General features: G+C 50.6%; 1 protein-coding gene across 4 annotated transcripts in view; it reads left to right on the forward strand.

The window, feature by feature from the left end:
- The first annotated feature begins 560 nt into the window (after nt 1-560).
- RNASET2 (ribonuclease T2) overlaps nt 561-17,418 on the forward strand; it is a 30,424-nt gene continuing 13,566 nt past the window's right edge. For 2 of the 4 annotated variants that reach the window (XM_005551454.5, XM_074036763.1), the window contains exons 1-5: nt 561-1,002; nt 4,225-4,285; nt 10,023-10,078; nt 12,213-12,650; nt 16,793-16,863. In XM_005551454.5, the coding sequence (XP_005551511.1) occupies nt 12,504-12,650; nt 16,793-16,863 (218 nt within the window). In that variant the 5' untranslated portion in view covers nt 561-1,002; nt 4,225-4,285; nt 10,023-10,078; nt 12,213-12,503. The remainder of the gene's footprint in view (nt 1,003-4,224; nt 4,286-10,022; nt 10,079-12,212; nt 12,651-16,792; nt 16,864-17,418) is intronic. The other 2 variants (XM_045390404.3, XM_045390405.3) reach the window with 1 other exon arrangement.

Below are 17,418 nucleotides of genomic sequence, written 5' to 3' on the forward strand. Positions count from 1 at the left end.
GTCCCTTCCTAATTCTGGAGCCGTCCCTCGGGCTGCTCAGTGGTGCGCCGAGGAGGCCGGAGGCTGCGGGAAGCCTGGGCGGCCAAGCACCGCCTGCAGTCAGGAGGTCCCGGGCAGTTTGCAGGGCGCAGTTTTTGAGAGCGGGTGCGGCTTGCGGGCCGCAGATGATGGCTGTCCCTGGAGCGCCGGGTGACCCTGGGGCCCGCACGCCCACTTGCTGGCGGGGGTGGCGCAGACACGGGCTGTCCCCCCGAGGGCGGTCCTCACGGATGGTCCAGGCTAGCTCCGACCCGGGAGTGGGAGAGTGGCGCAGAGCTGCGTGGGAAGGCGCGGGGTGCCTGCGTGGCGAAGGAACACAGCTGCCTGACACGCCCGCAAGGCCCGCGGACCTGCTCTGACCTCTGCCTCTCCCGGCCAACCGCGGGGCGGGGCGGGACGTGAACGCCGGGAGGGGAAGGGGCGTTCTGGGGGGCGTGTCCGCCGGCGGGGGCGTGTCGTACTGGGGGCGTGGCTCTCTGCTCCGGTGCAGGCCAACAGGGCGTCCTCGGCTGGGCTGGGCTGGGCTGGACGCAACTGACCGTGGTCGTGGGCGGACGGTGGCTGCAGCGCGGAGGAGCTGGGGTCGCGGTGGGCCCGGGACGTGCGCGCTTGGTGCACGAACCTGAAGGGGAGCTCCAAGGGGCCTGGGTCGCCAGGGCTGCTGCTGCAATTCTCAGAGCCCGGCGAGGGGCCCGCGAGTCACTGGCTCAGGCCGTCCCAGGGCCCCGGGCGCACCCGGTGGCCGCTGCTCAGCGGAGGGAGCGCGGCGGCGCGGGGTCTCGGAGACAGCTTTTCTCCCGGAAGCATTCCTCGGGCCGCAGGCGGAAAGTGGGGGCCGGAGCGGCAGCAGGCCGCGTCCTCTCCGCAGGTCGGCACCATGCGACCTGCAGCCCTACGCGGGGCCCTGCTGGGCTGCCTCTACCTGGCGTTGCTTTGCCTGGGCGGTGCGGACAAGCGCCTGCGGTGAGTTACCTTGCGAGGTAAAGTGGGGAGCGTGGGAGCCGGGCCCTAGAGCTTTCCACGGGGTGCAGGCTGCTACTCTCGGGGTCGGCGCTCGCTGAGCCCCGGGCAGCGACTGGGGAGGGCAGCGAGAGCCGAGCACGCTCCGGGGTGACCCCTGGGAAGGAGTGGGTTGGGGGGAGCCCTGAGCACGCTCCGGGGTAACTCCTGGGAAGAAGTGGGTTGCGGGGGGGAGCCCTGAGCACTCCCCGGGGTGACCCCTGGGAAGGAGTAGGGGGTAGGGTGAGGTTCTGGGTACACTCCGGCCTGGAGCAGGACTGGAAACTGGTCCCACAGACAGCTCCCAGCCTAGAACGCGACAGAGCACGTGGCAGGCTTGGTGGAGCACGGTTCCTGCACTCGAAGTTCTCCCAGAGGTCGAAGTCGTGGAGGGGACGCTTAATTTTAGCTTCCACTGCAGCGGGTGGTGAAACGACTGTTCTTCCTCTTTTTGAGTGGCCTGTTCTGAATCCCTTACCCTGGCTCTCCCTCCCTATTTGTGTGTGTGTGTGTCTGTGTGTGTGTGTGTGCGCGCGCGGGGGTGGGGGCGGGCAGCCGCCCAGATTAATTAGGGGTAAACAGGCGTTGCTGCAAAGAATTCCAACTTTAATTCTGTGGAAGACACCAATATTTGAATACCATAGTTTTTTCCTTCTATTTGGGTAATGATCGGATTAATAAAATGATTTCTTACTTACATAGAAGTTGTTGAAAAGGTGGGTTGTACTTGTTATTTATTTATTTATTATTATTATTATTTTTGAGACAGAGTCTTGCTCTGTCACTCAGGCTGGAGTACAGTGGCGTGATCTCAGCTCACTGCAACCTCCGCCTCCCGGATTCAAGCGATTCTCCTGCCTCAGCCTCCAAATAGGTGGGATTACAGGCACACACCACCGCCTGGCTAAGTTTTGTATTTTGTATTTAAGAACTTCTGACCTCAGGTGATCCGCCCGCCTCGGCCTCCCAAAGTGCCGGGATTACAGGCATGAGTCCCCGCACCTGGCCAGGGTTTTGCTTTTTAAACACCTTAGATTTTTTTTTTAATCTTATACATTAAAAGGTAGCATTATATTTCAATGTTCCAGAAAATGTATTTTCTGAAAAAGAGCTACATTTATGTCCTTATTTATTGGCCATGAGGTTCAGAGCCTCTCATTGGGGAAGTCTGGCGTGCTGACCGGTGCTGGCTGAGTGGGAACTGCTAGTTCACAGCCAGGTGTGGGACGTTTCAGCTCTTTGCTTTGCAGTTTCCTCTTTTGTAAAGTAGAAATAGTAACAGTCTGCCTCACAGAGTTGGCTTCAGGAGAAATCAGTTAAGGTACAGAATGTACTTGGAATGATGTTAGCATAAAACAGGCTGTCATATGTGGATCCCCCATCCCACCCCATAATTCATGCAGCTGATATAATCGGACAACCTTGAGTAGGCAAGATTTGCCAGAATGTGGTTGATTCAGACCACCAGGGCTTCACAGATCAGCGGGTATTTTCCCAAGTTCTAACTGGGTTTGAGACCTTGGTGATTTTTCTTTCTTCTTAGACTTTCTTTAGCTTCTCCATTACTTTCTCCATGAATAGGGGAGGGGGCGTGTGTGTGGGAGGGGGTCTCCTGCACTCACACCACTCTTTGCCTGGTTGTACATGGAGATTTTGTTACGAATGTCTGAATCTTGGTAGTTTTGTTGTAAGCATATTGATAGTCTCATCTTCCTGGGCGTTGCTAAGCTTTCCAGCCTCAGTTTCCATCTATGTAAAATAAGGTTTTTGCACCCAAGGGTAAAAAAGTCTTTAATGCTTTTCCCAGCTTTAATTCTCACCCTGCAGCTCATCCTTTTTTTTTTTTTTTTTTTTTGAGACAAGGTCTGGCTCTGTCGCCCAGGTTGGAGTGCAGTGATGTAATCTGGGTTCACTGCAACTTCCACCTCCTGGGCTCAAGCTATCCTCTTGCCTTAGCGCCTTCCAAGTAGCTGGGACTACAGGTTCATGCCACCACACCTGGCTAATTTTTGTAGAGACAGGGTTTCACCATATTGCCCAGGCTGGTCTTGAACTCCTGAGCTCAAGCAATCCGCCCGCCTCCGCCTCCCAAAGTGCTGGGATTATAGGTGTGAGCCACCGTGCTTGAACCCTTTTTTCCTTTTGTACTGAGAGCTTGCATAATTAGTTCCAACGTACAACTAAGTTTTCATACCATCTTAATTGTAAATTTTATACAAGTTCAATAGGACTCAATTATTCACAAAAGCTAATGTGTAACAACTTGATCTTTTTACTTGGAATCTTCTCTTCTAAAATTTGATTTATCCTGAAGTGTCTGCTTGACTTATATTCCTGTGTTGCTGCTGGCTTTTTCCATGTGCATTTTTTGCAAGCTGCACTTTTTACTTCAGTCTCATTGTTAAGTCTTGCAGATCTGGCTAGAGGCCTCCTGCCATGAATAAGCTGAAGCTCCAGAGTGGCTTCTGTGAGGTCTTAGAGTCAGATGAGTTTCAGTGTTCAGGTTTGTGATCTAGTGTGGCCCCATGTTCTGGGTAACACATGTGATGCAGTGCTGTGTGCATACCATGTCCTGGATAACATTCAGGATGCAGTGCACATACTGTGTTCAAGTTAACAGTCCTGGTGGCATCTGAAGTAGCACCCTAAAATCAAAGGACACATCCTGCAGAGAAGCAAGTGAAATCTAAAAACTGAGTCAGGGTAGTGACGATAAATAACGTTATGCTAGTTCAGGTTATGTTTTGTTGCCGAGTGAATTACAAAAAACTGCCAGGTTTCAAGCTTTTATGGGTTTCACGAATGCAGGGGAGGGATGGTGGGTCTGCGTTTCTCTTGAGCATCCTTAGGAGAAAGGTGCTTCGTGGCTCAGTGGCTTCCCTTCAGTGAGGACCTCCCTGGCTGCCCTCCTAGCTTGCCCTGCCTCTGCTTCCCTTCCTCTCCCCTCCTCCCCTTCTCCTATTCATGTTCACTGCCACTCAGCACTGGACACCACCACGTGTGCCTTCTTAGTGTAGGGGTTTACCGCCTTCCTCACAGGAGTGTGCGCAGCAGCAGGGCAGGCAGTGTTCCTCGTCCCACAGGCACTCAATGCTGAATGAATGAATGAAGGGATGGATGGGTGGATGAATTTTTTCTGTAACTTTAAAAAAGTTCTTGAAAAATAAGTTTCTTGTGTTTTAACAGTGACAACCATGAGTGGAAAAAGCTGATTATGGTTCAGCACTGGCCTGAGACAGTATGCGAGGTGAGTGTTTCTGCCTTGACGGGCCCTGGGGCCTGGGGAGCCCTGTGAAGAGAGGTTTGCGTGCATGTGCCCGTCCAGGGCACCCACGCTGCTGGTGCAGGAGGTGGGCACTGCTCTGGTGGGTGGGCGGTGTCTCCTGCAGAGACTGCCCCAGGAGGGCTGTGTGTGAGCTTCCCAGGGCTGCTGTAACAAAGTGCCACAAGCTGGGTGGCTAAGAGCCTCAGGAATTTATTCTCACAGTTCTGAAAGGGGAAGTCTCAACCTAGGGGTCAGAAGGGTTGGTTCCTCCTGGAGGGCTCTGAGAGAGTTTGTTCTGTTTCTCTGCTAGCTTCTAGTAAGGACCCGTGGTCCTCTGCGTTCCTGGGTGACCCATCACCCCAATCTCTGCCTCTCCTTCACAGTGTGCTCTCCACTTTGTGTCTCTGTGTCTCTTCTGATGAAGACACCAGTAATTGGATTTAGGGCCCACCCTAATCTGGTATCACCTCATCTTAACTTGATGACATCTGCAAAGACCCTGTGTCTGTGTCCACACATGTTCACACATGTTCACACATCATGTTCACACATGTTCACACATCATGTTCACACATCATGTCCACACATGTTCACACATCATGTTCACACATCATGTCCACACATGTTCACACATCATGTTCACACATCATGTTCACACATGTTCACACATCATGTTCACACATCATGTTCACACATCATGTTCACACATGTTCACACATCATGTTCACACATCATGTTCACACATCATGTTCACACATGTTCACACATCATGTTCACACATCATGTTCACACATGTTCACACATCATGTTCACACATGTTCACACATCATGTTCACAGATGGGAGGAGGGGTTAGGACGGGGATATATCTTTTGGGAGGACACAGTTCAACCCACAGCAAGTCTCAGTTCGACTCCTCCCTCTGTGGGTGGCAAGCCACCAAGGTGCCAAGGCAAGAGACCGAGGGCACAAGCTGTTCCAGTATAATAAAGAAAATATATAAAACAAGAAGAGCTATACTATAAATAGATTATAGATATGATGATATATGAATATTATTAATCATCAGTTTGTAGCATTACTCTTTATTCCAATATTATAAAAATCCTTTTTTTTTTTTTTTTTTTGAGACGGAGTCTCGCTCTGTCGCCCAGGCTGGAGTGCAATGGCCGGATCTCAGCTCACTGCAAGCTCCGCCTCCCGGGTTCCCGCCATTCTCCTGCCTCAGCCTCCTGAGTAGTTGGGACTACAGGCGCCCGCCACCTCGCCTGGCTAGTTTTTGTATTTTTTAGTAGAGACGGGGTTTCACCGTGTTAGCCAGGATGGTCTCGATCTCCTGACCTCGTGATCCGCCCGTCTCGGCCTCCCAAAGTGCTGGGATTACAGGCTTGAGCCACCGCGCCCGGCCAATAATAACCCTTGCTCTACAATTATAACCTAGGAAAAACCAGGCCATACAGAGATAGGAGCTGAAGGGGCACCGTGAGAAGTGACCAGAAGACAAGTGTGAGCCTCTGTCGTGCCCATACATGGCCACTAGATGGCTCCTTGATCTAGCGGTAACGCCAGTGCCTGGGAAGGAAACCCTTACTTAGCAGACCTTGGTCTAGCCGTAGCGTCAGTGCCTAGGGAAGGCACCCATTACTTAGCAGACTGGGAAAGGGAGTCTCCCTTTCCCGGGGGGACTTAGAGAAGACTCTGCTCCACCACCTCTTGTGGAAGGCCTGACATCAGTCAGGCCTGCCCACAGCCATCCGAAGGCCTAACCATCTCCCCATGATGCTGTGCTTCAGCGGTCACACCCCTGTTTCACTTTCATGTTCCATCCTGTACACCTGGCTCTCCCTTCTAAATAGCAGTAGCAGAATTAGTGAAAGCACTAAAAGTCTTTGAAGACGAAATAATGGCGTAAGGTGTCCTCTCTCTCTCTCTCTCAAACAGGGAAGGGCCCCCCCGTCCAGTGGACACGTGACTCACATGACCTTATCAATCATTGGAGATGACTCACACTCCTTACCCTGCCCCTTTTGCCTTGTATCCAATAAATAACAGCTCAGCCAGGCATTCGGGACCACTGCTGGTCTCCACGTCTTGGTGGTAGTGGTTCCCCGGGCCCAGCTGTCTTTTCTTCTATCTTTTTGTCTTGTGTCTTTATTTCTACAATCTCTCACCTCTGCACATGAGGAGAAAAACCCACAGACCCTGTAGGGCTGGTCCCTACATCCCTCCATGTATTGGACATTATTGAACATCTTATTAACATGTCCTGTGAGTGAAGAGGACCCAAGAGCATCCCTGCCTCCTTTTGCTGTGCTTGGCACCCATGGCACCCACAGCCCTCCAGGCTGGCCCCTCTTCATCTGGCTCTGTTTTGCTCCATGCCCCACATCCCTTCAATGTCCCATCAGTGTCCGGGCCCTTCTCCTTGGAGCACCCAGAGCCAGGATGCTGCCTGGATCTGCCCCTCAGGGCCTGCCCTGCTCAGTGTATCAAGCCGACCCTGGTGTGCCTCGCACACTTCTACAGTGTTTCATCGTATTGCTGAGCTAGCTCCACATTCTGTCAGGAGCACGCAGGCTTTATGTTTTGCCTCTAGCACTGAGTGTTAATGATTTTCTCTTCTACTTCCTCACTGATTTTTCTGATGACAAATGAAAATGAAATTTTGCTTATCTGGCTCAAATTATGCTCTTGCTCATTTCTATACATGAGATTGCCCCGTTTTCAGTTTTGCGGACTTAACATTGCGCTCCTGGTGCTGTTTCCTTGCCTTGGGGTAGGGGCAGTGGACAGGAGGAGCCGGAAGCTGCTTGGCACCAACTTTCAGTTGTTGGGAGTGTGGCTGGCGTTCTGAGATATAGTGAGGGATTCCTGGAGTCCTTGGTTCCTACGGAAGGAAGGACCACCAAGGACCATGGAGGAGGAGCTTGAACTTAAGCACTGTCTTTGACCCACACTGAAGGATCTGCCTCCAGGGCCTGAGACCCAGCTGCTCTGCATTCGGGGAGGCACTTACATGACAAAATGTGGGTGTGTCCCTGCACACTAATGTAAATATGCATGGAGGCACATCTTTGCCTTGAGGCTTTAGAAAAAGATTTTTTAAAAATCTGTAGCAAAATGTCCTTGTTAGGGAGTGTATTTCCTACCAGGCAGCCATGGTGAAGGGTTCTGTTTCAGCCCAGGTGTCCTCCTAGGCAGTGAGGGCCGTCCCTGGTGCCCTGTCTGATGAGATGCTTGTGTCAAAGGTGCTTGGTCTGTCTGGGGTTCCCAGTGTCCTGGGCTCTCCCACAGCTCCACGCAGGCAGGCCTGGGAACCGAGTGCTGTGCAGAGCCCTCAGAGCCCCGTGTGGTGCAGGCTTTGCTCTCCGCAGTGCCCCCAGGAAAGGAGCCCAGCTTCTGGCTTTGAACTGGGTTCCCTGAGGGATGGGGTTGGGCGGCAGAGGTGAAGTTACAGGTTTTGGCGTCTGACCCTCTTCCTCTAGCACTGAGCAGTAAGGACTTTCTGTTCTACTTCCTCAACTGATTTTTCTGTTGACAAATGAAAATGCAGTTTCGCTTATCTGGCTCAAATTATGCCCTTGATCATTTCTTTTTTTTTTTTTTTTTTTTTTTGAGAAGGAGTCTCGGTCTATCGCCCAGGCTGGAGTGCAATGGTGCGATCTTGGCTCACTGCAACCGCCGCCTCCTGGGTTCAAGCCATTCTCCTGCCTCAGCCTCCTAAGTAGCTGGAACTATAGGAGCCCACCACCATGCCCAACTAATTTTTATATTTTTATTTTTTTTTATTTTATTTTATTTTATTTTATTTTTTTTTGAGACGGAGTCTCACGCTGTTGCCCAGGCTGGAGTGCAGTGGCACGATCTCGGCTCACTGCAAGCTCCGCCTCCCGGGTTCCCGCCATTCTCCTGCCTCAGCCTCCTGAGTAGCTGGGACTACAGGCGCCCGCCACCGCGCCCGGCTAATTTTTTGTATTTTTAGTAGAGACGGGGTTTCACTGTGGTCTCGATCTCCTGACCTTGTGATCCGCCCGCCTCGGCCTCCCAAAGTGCTGGGATTACAGGCTTGAGCCACCGCGCCCGGCCTTTTTGTATTTTTAGTAGAGACAGGGTTTCATTATGTCAGCGAGGCTGGTCTTGAACTCCTGACCTCAAGTGATCCACCTGCCTTGGCCTTTTAAAGTGCTAGGATTATAGGCCTGCGCCATTGCGCCCAGCCCAGTCTTGCTCATTTCTAATACTAGAGATTGCTCTGTTTCCAGGCATTTTGCCGCTCAGACGTTCAGTAGCTGACACCTCTCAGCTGAACCAGACTCCCCCTCCTTTCCAGATCAACCGTGAGCTGAAGCTGCCTCCCACAAAAGGCAAATTCGGGGAAAGCGCTGGGCGGGATGGACCCTGGTGCCCGGGCGGGTCCTCTGGGCTCAGACTTATGCTTTCCTTTGCTGCCCCCACTGTGTTGGGCCAGGCATGCCCTGTGCTTCATCTGCTTCCATAGCCCACATATATTTCCAGATGACTGTTTTGGAAAAACTCCATTTTAGCTAAACAATTTGAAGGTACTTAAAAAATGCTAAGCTGAGATTTTTTTTCTCTATTGTTTTATCTTTATGATGGTGATTAAGGATATACTCCTTACCTTTTTATTTTTCTGGCTCCAAATTTTTTGATACTTATTATTTCACTAATCTATTTAGACTTGGTACCTGAACAAGTATTAGTTTAGCAGGATACTCTCAGCCTTTTGTCCTTAAACATGTATTTTCGGGTGTGTGTTAAGTAAATTATCTCTGGGCAAATGAGTGTTCCCATCAGATTGGCTTAACAAAAACAGCTTTTTTTTTTTTTTTTTAAAGATGGAGTCTCACTCTGTCGCCAGCCTGGAGTGCAGTGGCACAATCTCGGCTCACTGCAAGCTCCGCCTTCCTGGTTCAAACGATTCTCCTGCCTCAGCCTCCTGAGTAGCTGGGATTACAGGCGCGTGCCACCATGCCCAGCTAATTTTTGTACTTTTAGTAGAGACAGGATTTCACAGGTTGGCCAGGATGGTCTCGATCTCCTGACTTCGTGATCTGCCCAACACCTCCCAAAGTGCTGAGATTACAGGCATGAGCCACCGTACCCAGTCTTTTTTTTTTTTTTTTTTTTTTTTGAGACACAGTTTTGTTCTTGTCACCTAGGCTGGAGTGCAATGGCGTGATCTCGGTTCACTGAGTTCAAGCAGTTCTCCTGCCTCAGCCTCCAGAGTAACAGGGACGACAAGCGCCTGCCACCACACCCGGCCAATTTTGTGTTTTCAGTAGAGATGAGGTTTCACCACGTTGGCCAGGCTGGTCTAGAACTCCTGACCTCAGTTGAACCACCCGCCTTGGCCTCCCAAAGTGTTGGGATTACAGGCGTGAACCACTGTGCTCGGCTCGTAAAAGCACCTGTTTCTGTTAAGTCAAATATTTGAGGAATGGCTTAACAAAAATGGCTGTTTCTATTAAGTCAGTTGTTTGAGGATTGGCTTAGAACATCCAGCCCTAGAGTAGCTTCCTCATGGATGTGTTGTTGTAAGCAATTTATTATGAACTAACACTGGTTTTAGCTTGTGTTATTAGCACAGTACCTGTATCTCATTGGCATATGTTGCAACTAGTTGCTAAATGTATTTTAATAGGGTTCTAAGTGTATTTTAATAAAGAACCAATCATTTTCTTTTTATATTTTCTCCCTAGAAAATTCAAAACGACTGTAGAGACCCTCCGGATTACTGGACAATACATGGACTATGGCAAGTGTCTCACACAATTAAATCTTAGGCAGAAGAGGCTCTCTGACTGGGAACCCTAGCTTGAATGTATTTATTCTTGTTTATTTTTAGGAGTTTATCCAACAGACCAGATTCTTTTTTTTTTTTTTTTTTTTTTTTTTTTTTTTTTGAGACGGAGTCTCGCTGTCTGTCGCCCAGGCTGGAGTGCAGTGGCCGCAATCTCGGCTCACTGCAAGCTCCGCCTCCCGGGTTCACGCCATTCTCCGGCCTCAGCCTCCCGAGTAGCTGGGACTACAGGCGCCCGCCACTGCGCCCGGCTAATTTTTTCTATTTTTAGTAGAGACGGGGTTTCACCATGGTCTCGATCTCCTGACCTTGTGATCCGCCCGCCTCGGCCTTCCAAAGTGCTGGGATTACAGGCGTGAGCCACCGCGCCCGGCCCAGATTCTTATTTAAAAATATCTTTAGTCTTTCTAGCAGAACACTGATTCTCTTGTTCTTTAATTCTGTCTTCATATAACAATAACACTTTTTTTTTTTTTTTGAGATGGAGTCTTACTCTGTTGCCCAGGCTGGAGTACAGTGGCACGATCTCGGCTCACTGCAATCTCCGCCTCCCAGGTTCAAGTGATTCTCCTGCTCCAGCCTCCCAAGTAGCTGGAATTACAGGTGTGCCCCACCACACCCAGCTAATTTTTGTATTTTTTAGTAGAGACAGGATTTCACCATGTTTGTCAGGCTGGTCTTGAACTCCTGACCTCAGGTGATCCGCCTGCCTTGGCCTCCCAAAGTGCTGGGATTATATGTGTGAGCCACTGCGCCCGGCCAGTAACACTTTTTAAAATAGTGTTCACAGATTCTCGGTACATGTTAGGGTCACTACATTTTAATTTTCTCATTTTGTTCTTCTCTTGGGATTCATTATAAATAACTGCATGAAAATACATAAATGTGTGTATCTCTCTTGTACACATTTCGGAGACACTCAAATTTATTTTTCTGGTTTTGTCTGCCTTTAGTTAATTCTTTTCTATTGAACATGGACATACTTGTGACGTTGAACTGGGCGCATGAATCGCCCCATCTGAAGGACCGGTTTTGTCCTGCTGCCTCGATGCCGGGATTGAAAAGGGCCCTTTTAGCTTTATTGGTGCCTCCTGGTTCCTTAGGAAGAGGGATTGGTGGAAAACAAGTTAAATTGGAATTTAGCTACTGGGGTTTCACTTTCTTCTCAGGCTGCTCAGATGACCTTGACTTCCTGTCTCTGGGGCTCCTGGCTTTCCTAGACTTTGCATGGTGTCCTCTCCCCTGCTGTTGCCAACTGCACTGGTTGTGTCTCTGCTCGTCATGGCCGTTTCATTTCTGAGGCTGGAATGAAGCTTTGCAATGCCGTCCAGTCCAGTGCATGGAATCAGGCGGGTTTCAGATGCTGGTCCAGCTGTTGACCCTGAAGACACGCTCCTCCCTCCCTGGCCTCTTTGGGGCTCTGAGGCGTCGGGGTCTTAGGAAGTTGGTGACCTTGTGGAGTAAGCAGCACTCAAGAGTCAGAGGTGATATGTCCAGAATTAGATGTGTGAGGATGGAGTTAAAGTTCTAGACAGTGTAAGTGCGTTTGCTACTAAAAATGAAATGAAAATCCTGCTAGCTGATCTTCTGTCATACGCTAGGTACTTTCTGACAAACATGTTACATTTGTCATCTCCTGAAGTCCTCCTCACCATTGAAAGGAACAGACTGTCACTGTTCTCATGCTGGATCTGTGGCATGGAGATTGGCCAGGGGTCAGCTGACTTAGGTCCCGGTGCTAGGGAACAGCAGAGGTTGCTATCAACCCAGTCAGGGCTGACCCCAGAGCCCCCGCTGCTAGGTGCTACTAGGCCATCCATTGCGCTTCCTTTACTAAGCAGCAGCCTGTTTACATTACTCCTGGATGCTCTTAACACAATTTCTTTTCTCTTCTAAAGAAATCTGAACTCTGACTACTCTTACCTGCGTCGTCTTTCTTAAGCGTCCTGCATGGGATAAGGAATTCCCAATTAGAATTTCTCTTTTTATGCTTGGCAGACTTTAATGAAAGTGTTTTCTAAGGTCATGTAGAAGCCACCCCAACCAAGACTCATATTTCTTATTTTCTCTTTTCAATTTGAATTTCCAGGCCTGATAAAAGTGAAGGATGTAATAGATCGTGGCCCTTCAATTTAGAAGAGATTAAGGTATTGATTTTTAATTATATTTCTACTGCAGAGTGTTGACCTAGATTAACTCTTTTCTTCACACGTGTATCTTCAAAGTCATCTTTAAAATTATGGGGTCATGAATGTATTCACCAGGATTGAGCCCTTGGTGCTGTTTTAGTAAGTATTGCTATCTCAACCCCACAAATTACACCAACTGACCTTTCCCCTCTCCTTCCCTCCCCTCCCCTGCCTTGTACCCAAGCCACTGCATGAGGGGCCTGAGCGAGGGGCTCCAACCAGAGCAAGCCCTGACACTCCCCCGTGCCAACCTTGTGCAGATCCTGACGCTCGCCTGCCAGCCCTACCTCGTCCCAGGTCCCAGGACTCCTGGGTCGGATGGCTCACGTGGGAATCCGGTTGGTGTGCTATATTGCCAGGCATTTCCAGACAGCTGAGGCTCAGAGAGCACAGGCCTGGGGCTGTCCTATCTGGTGGACGGGTTTCTGAGCAGGGTGGACATGCTGGGCCTTTCCAGTACAAGAGCTTGATTAAAGAAAGCTCACAGGGTGGGAATTTATTAGAGATACTAGCAGAGGCGTTCCTTTGAGATACCCGTACCTCATATGGCATACGGAGTCTTCACTCGTACGCACGCCCTCATCTTTCCTTAGGGGTGCCAGCAGTTCCTGTGTGTAACCAGTATATGTCAGGGTAACTGGTCCTGGACCCAGGGAGGCAGTGGTAACTGGGGCCTTCTTTAAAATATGCAGTAGAATGGAAGGATTTGTGGAAGTTGTGGGTCCTTCCTAGGAATGCTACATTTCCCAAGGTCATTAGTTGCAAATCCATCACGAGTTCTTTTTTTTTTTTTTTGAGTTAGAGTTTCGCTCTTGTTGCCCAGGCTGGAGTGCAATGGCACAATCTTGGCTTACAGCAACCTCCGACTCCCAGATTCAAGTGATTCTCCTGCCTCAGCCTCCTGAGTAGCTAGAATTACAGGCATGTGCCACCACACCCAGCTAATTTTGTATTCTTAGTAGAGACAGGGTTTCTCCATGTTGGTCAGGCTGGTCTCGAACTCCCAATCTCAGGTGATCTGCCCACCTTGGCCTCCCAAAGTGCTGGGATTACAGGTGTGAGCCACCGCACCCAGCCCACAAATTCTAATCCGTATGGAATTGTTTTCTTTTTCCTCCCCATGAAGACCTTCAGTGGGATAAGCCAAGAGGCTGGGGACTGCCATGAGACTTAGAAGGGACACCCAGAGCCTGGTGCTGTCTCTAGCTCCTCACGAAGACTCTCCTCCTCTCCTCCAGGACCCACTGCAGGGAATGGGCTCTGGGGAGGCGTGATGAAGAGGCCACTTCAGGATATGTTGAGTTTGAAGTGCCCTTGAGACCTCCAGGTGGTGACATAGAGGATCTTCAGGGTCAGAGGAAAGGTGGCTTTAGGCATAATTAGCATGAGGATGGTGAATCAAAATGACAGGTGTAGGGATGTACATGGGTCTGTGGACATGGGTGGATGAGGGGCCAGGGCTGACAGGTGTGGGTGTGGGTGGGTGAGGGGGCAGGACTGACAGGTGTGGACCTGGGTAGGTGAGGAAGCAGGGCTGACAGGTGTGGGTGTGGGTAGGTGAGGGAGCAGGGCTGATAGGTGTGGATGTGGGTGGGTGAAGGGGCAGGGCTGACAGGTGTGGGTATGGATGGGTGAGGAGGCAGGGCTGACAGGTGTGGATGTGGGTGGGTGAAGGGGCAGGGCTGATAAGTGTGGACATGGGTAGGTGAGGGGGCAGGGCTGACAGATGTGGGTGTGGGTAGGTGAGGGAGCAGGGCTGACAGGTGTGGGTGTGGGTAGGTGAGGGAGCAGGGCTGACAGGTGTGGATGTGGGTAGGTGAGGGAGCAGGGCTGATAGGTGTGGATGTGGGTGGGTGAAGGGGCAGGGCTGACAGGTGTGGGTATGGATGGGTGAGGGGGCAGGGCTGACAGGTGTGGATGTGGGTGGGTGAAGGGGCAGGGCTGACAGGTGTGGGTATGGATGGGTGAGGGGGCAGGGCTGACAGGTGTGGATGTGGGTGGGTGAAGGGGCAGGGCTGACAGGTGTGGGTATGGATGGGTGAGGGGGCAGGGCTGATAAGTGTGGACATGGGTAGGTGAGGGGGCAGGGCTGACAGATGTGGGTGTGGGTAGGTGAGGGAGCAGGGCTGACAGGTGTGGGTGTGGGTAGGTGAGGGAGCAGGGCTGACAGGTGTGGGTGTGGGTAGGTGAGGGAGCAGGGCTGATAGGTGTGGATGTGGGTGGGTGAAGGGGCAGGGCTGACAGGTGTGGGTATGGATGGGTGAGGGGGCAGGGCTGACAGGTGTGGATGTGGGTGGGTGAAGGGGCAGGGCTAATAAGTGTGGACATGGGTAGGTGAGGGGGCAGGGCTGACAGATGTGGGTGTGGGTGGGTAAGGGGGCAGGGCTGACAGGTGTGGGTATGGATGGGTGAGGGGGCAGGGCTGACAGGTGTGGGTGTGGGTGGGTGAAAGGGCAGGGCTGACGGGTGTGGGTAGGTGAGGGAGCAGGGCTGACAGGTGTGGAGGTGGGTGGGTGAGGGGGCAGGGCTGACAGGTGTGGGTGTGGGTGGGTGAGGGGGCAGGACTGACGGGTGTGGACCTGGGTAGGTGAGGGAGCAGGGCTGATAGGTGTGGATGTGGGTGGGTGAAGGGGCAGGGCTGATAAGTGTGGACATGGGTAGGTGAGGAGGCAGGGCTGACAGATGTGGGTGGGCTAAGGGGACAGCACTGACAGGTGTGGGCCTGGTGGGCAGAGGGGCAGTGCTGGTGGAACCCCGTGATAACAGCTAGGTGAAAAGGGGCATGTGTGCCTGCAACCGGGAAAGGCGGAAACTCAGGAGAGGAGAGATTCGTGCAGAGGCCCCATGGGACTGCATATCCCCGGGGCATCCAGGACAGGAAGGCTGAAACACCTTTTGGGTGGGGTCGGCGGGTCATGGGTCTGTGGTGGCCTGAGCCGCCGCTCCTCAGAGTAGTCCTGGCCTCCTCGTTGTGTAGCGGTAGGTCCAACTTTGCATTGTCCCAAACGGAAGTAACCCAGTTTGCACAATCATCGTGGCCTAGATCATCCCAAGGGCTGATGGGGCTGAAGCCAGCATGGTGGGGCAGGAGAGGTGGGGTGGGGGCTGCAGGGGGTCAGAGCTGCGCCCACACGGGCAGGGGCTGTGGGGTGGGGGCCGCATTACAAATGGGCTGAGGAAAAAACCCTTATATAGGGTGCTGGAAAACAGGAGAAAGGGAAGAAAAATGAAGTTATCTGAAGTTTGTTATTGGGTTTTTTTGGTGTAGAGGGTGTGTAGAAATTGAAAAGTAAACTCCAGTTCTGTTGAATTTAGCATGACCGGCGCAGTGTGGAGCCCAGGCTGCCCAGCTCACACAAGCTCTTCTCTGGGAAAAGAAGAGCTTGTCCTTTGTTTGTTTGTTTTAATTGATGGTTTATTGTTTGTTTTTTAAGACAGAGTCTCACTCTGTCACCAGGCTGGAGTGCCCTGGCTCGATCTCGGCTCACTGCAATCTCTGAGTCCCTGGTTCAGGTGATTCTCCTGCCTCAGCCTCCCGAGTAGCTGGGATTACAGGCATGTGCCACCATACCCAGCTAATTTTTGTGTTTTTGGTAGAGACGGGGTTTCACCAGGTTGACCAGGATGATCTTGATCTCCTGACTTCCTGATCCGCCTGCATCAGCCTCCCAAGGTGCTGGGATTACAGGTGTGAGCCACCGCGTCCGGCTGATGTTGTTTTTAGAACAGTTTTAGGTTTACAGAAAAATTGGATGGAGATTATAGACAGTTCACTCCCTTCCCCCTCAAATCTCCCAATCATTAACATCTTCTATAGTGTGTTACATTTGTTACAATTAATGAACTGATACTGATACTTTATTATTAAATAAAGTTTAGCGTTAACATTAGGGTTTAGTCCTGTGTTGTGCATTTGTGTGGCTTTGGACAAATGCAGGAGAACAAGTCCCACCCAGTGCAGTGCAGAGCAGCCCCTGGCCTCAGACCCCCTGAGCCATACCTCCCTTTCTTTCCTCCCCTTGAACCCTTAGCAACCGCAAATCTCATTTCTGTCTCTTAAGACTCCCTTTTCCAAATTGTCACATCATCGGAATCATACAGTATGGAGCCTCTGCAGATTGGCCTCTTTCACTAGCAATATATGTTTACAGTTCCTCCAATGGCTTTTCATGGCTTGATAGTTCATTGGTTTTTGTTGCTGCGAATATTCCATTGTTTGGATGTACACTTTATCCCTTCACCTGTAAGAGCTTGTATTTTCGTGTGCAGTTTTATGATTACTCAAATTGCACTTGTAGCTATATCTTAAACACTTTGTACAAAATAAGTATAGGGTTATTTTACTCACCCAAGTATTGTTAATTAGCAGAGCTCAATTCTTTGAATGTGTCAGTTTATCAAATTTACCTTCTGGGTTTGGAGTTGATTATTAAGATCCTGCATGGACTTCTTTTATTTATTTTTTTATTTTAATGCATAGGATCTTTTGCCAGAAATGAAGGCATACTGGCCTGATGTAATTCACTCGTTTCCCAATCGCAGCCGCTTCTGGTAAGTCCCAGCCTCTGATTGCTGTCTTGATTGCTGTCTGAGCGGGTGTGGGGAGCGTGATGAATCGCTCTAAGTGGAAACTGTGTGGGAAGCAAGATAACAGAATTTGTCTTATGGGGCTGAGCAGTTTGAACAACCTTTTATGAGATATGATTCTGTTATGGCATTTTTGGTGCCTTTCTCCAATGTATAAAAAAATGAAAGCAAGTGGAATTTACCTTATAAGCCTGTTTTCTAACCTATGTGATATTTATTACTTTGCTTGAAAACTTTTCTCAGCCAGTCACAATGGCTCATGCCTGTAATCCTGGCACTTTGGGAGGCTGAGGTGGGTGGATTGCTTGAGTCCAGGAGTTCGAGACCAGCCTGGTAATATGACAAAATGCCGTCTCTACCCAAAATTTAAAAAGTAAGGCAGATGTGGTATTGTGTGTCTGTGGTCCCAGGAGCTCAAGGTTGCAATGAGCTGTGATCAGCTGGGGTGATAATCAGCCTGGGTGACGGGGGGGTGAGACCCTGTCTCAAAAAAAAAAAAAAAAAAAAAAAGAAAGATAC

This window comes from Macaca fascicularis, chromosome 4, assembly GCF_037993035.2.
Source record: "Macaca fascicularis isolate 582-1 chromosome 4, T2T-MFA8v1.1".
In the NCBI taxonomy this organism is placed as follows: Eukaryota; Metazoa; Chordata; class Mammalia; order Primates; family Cercopithecidae; genus Macaca; species Macaca fascicularis.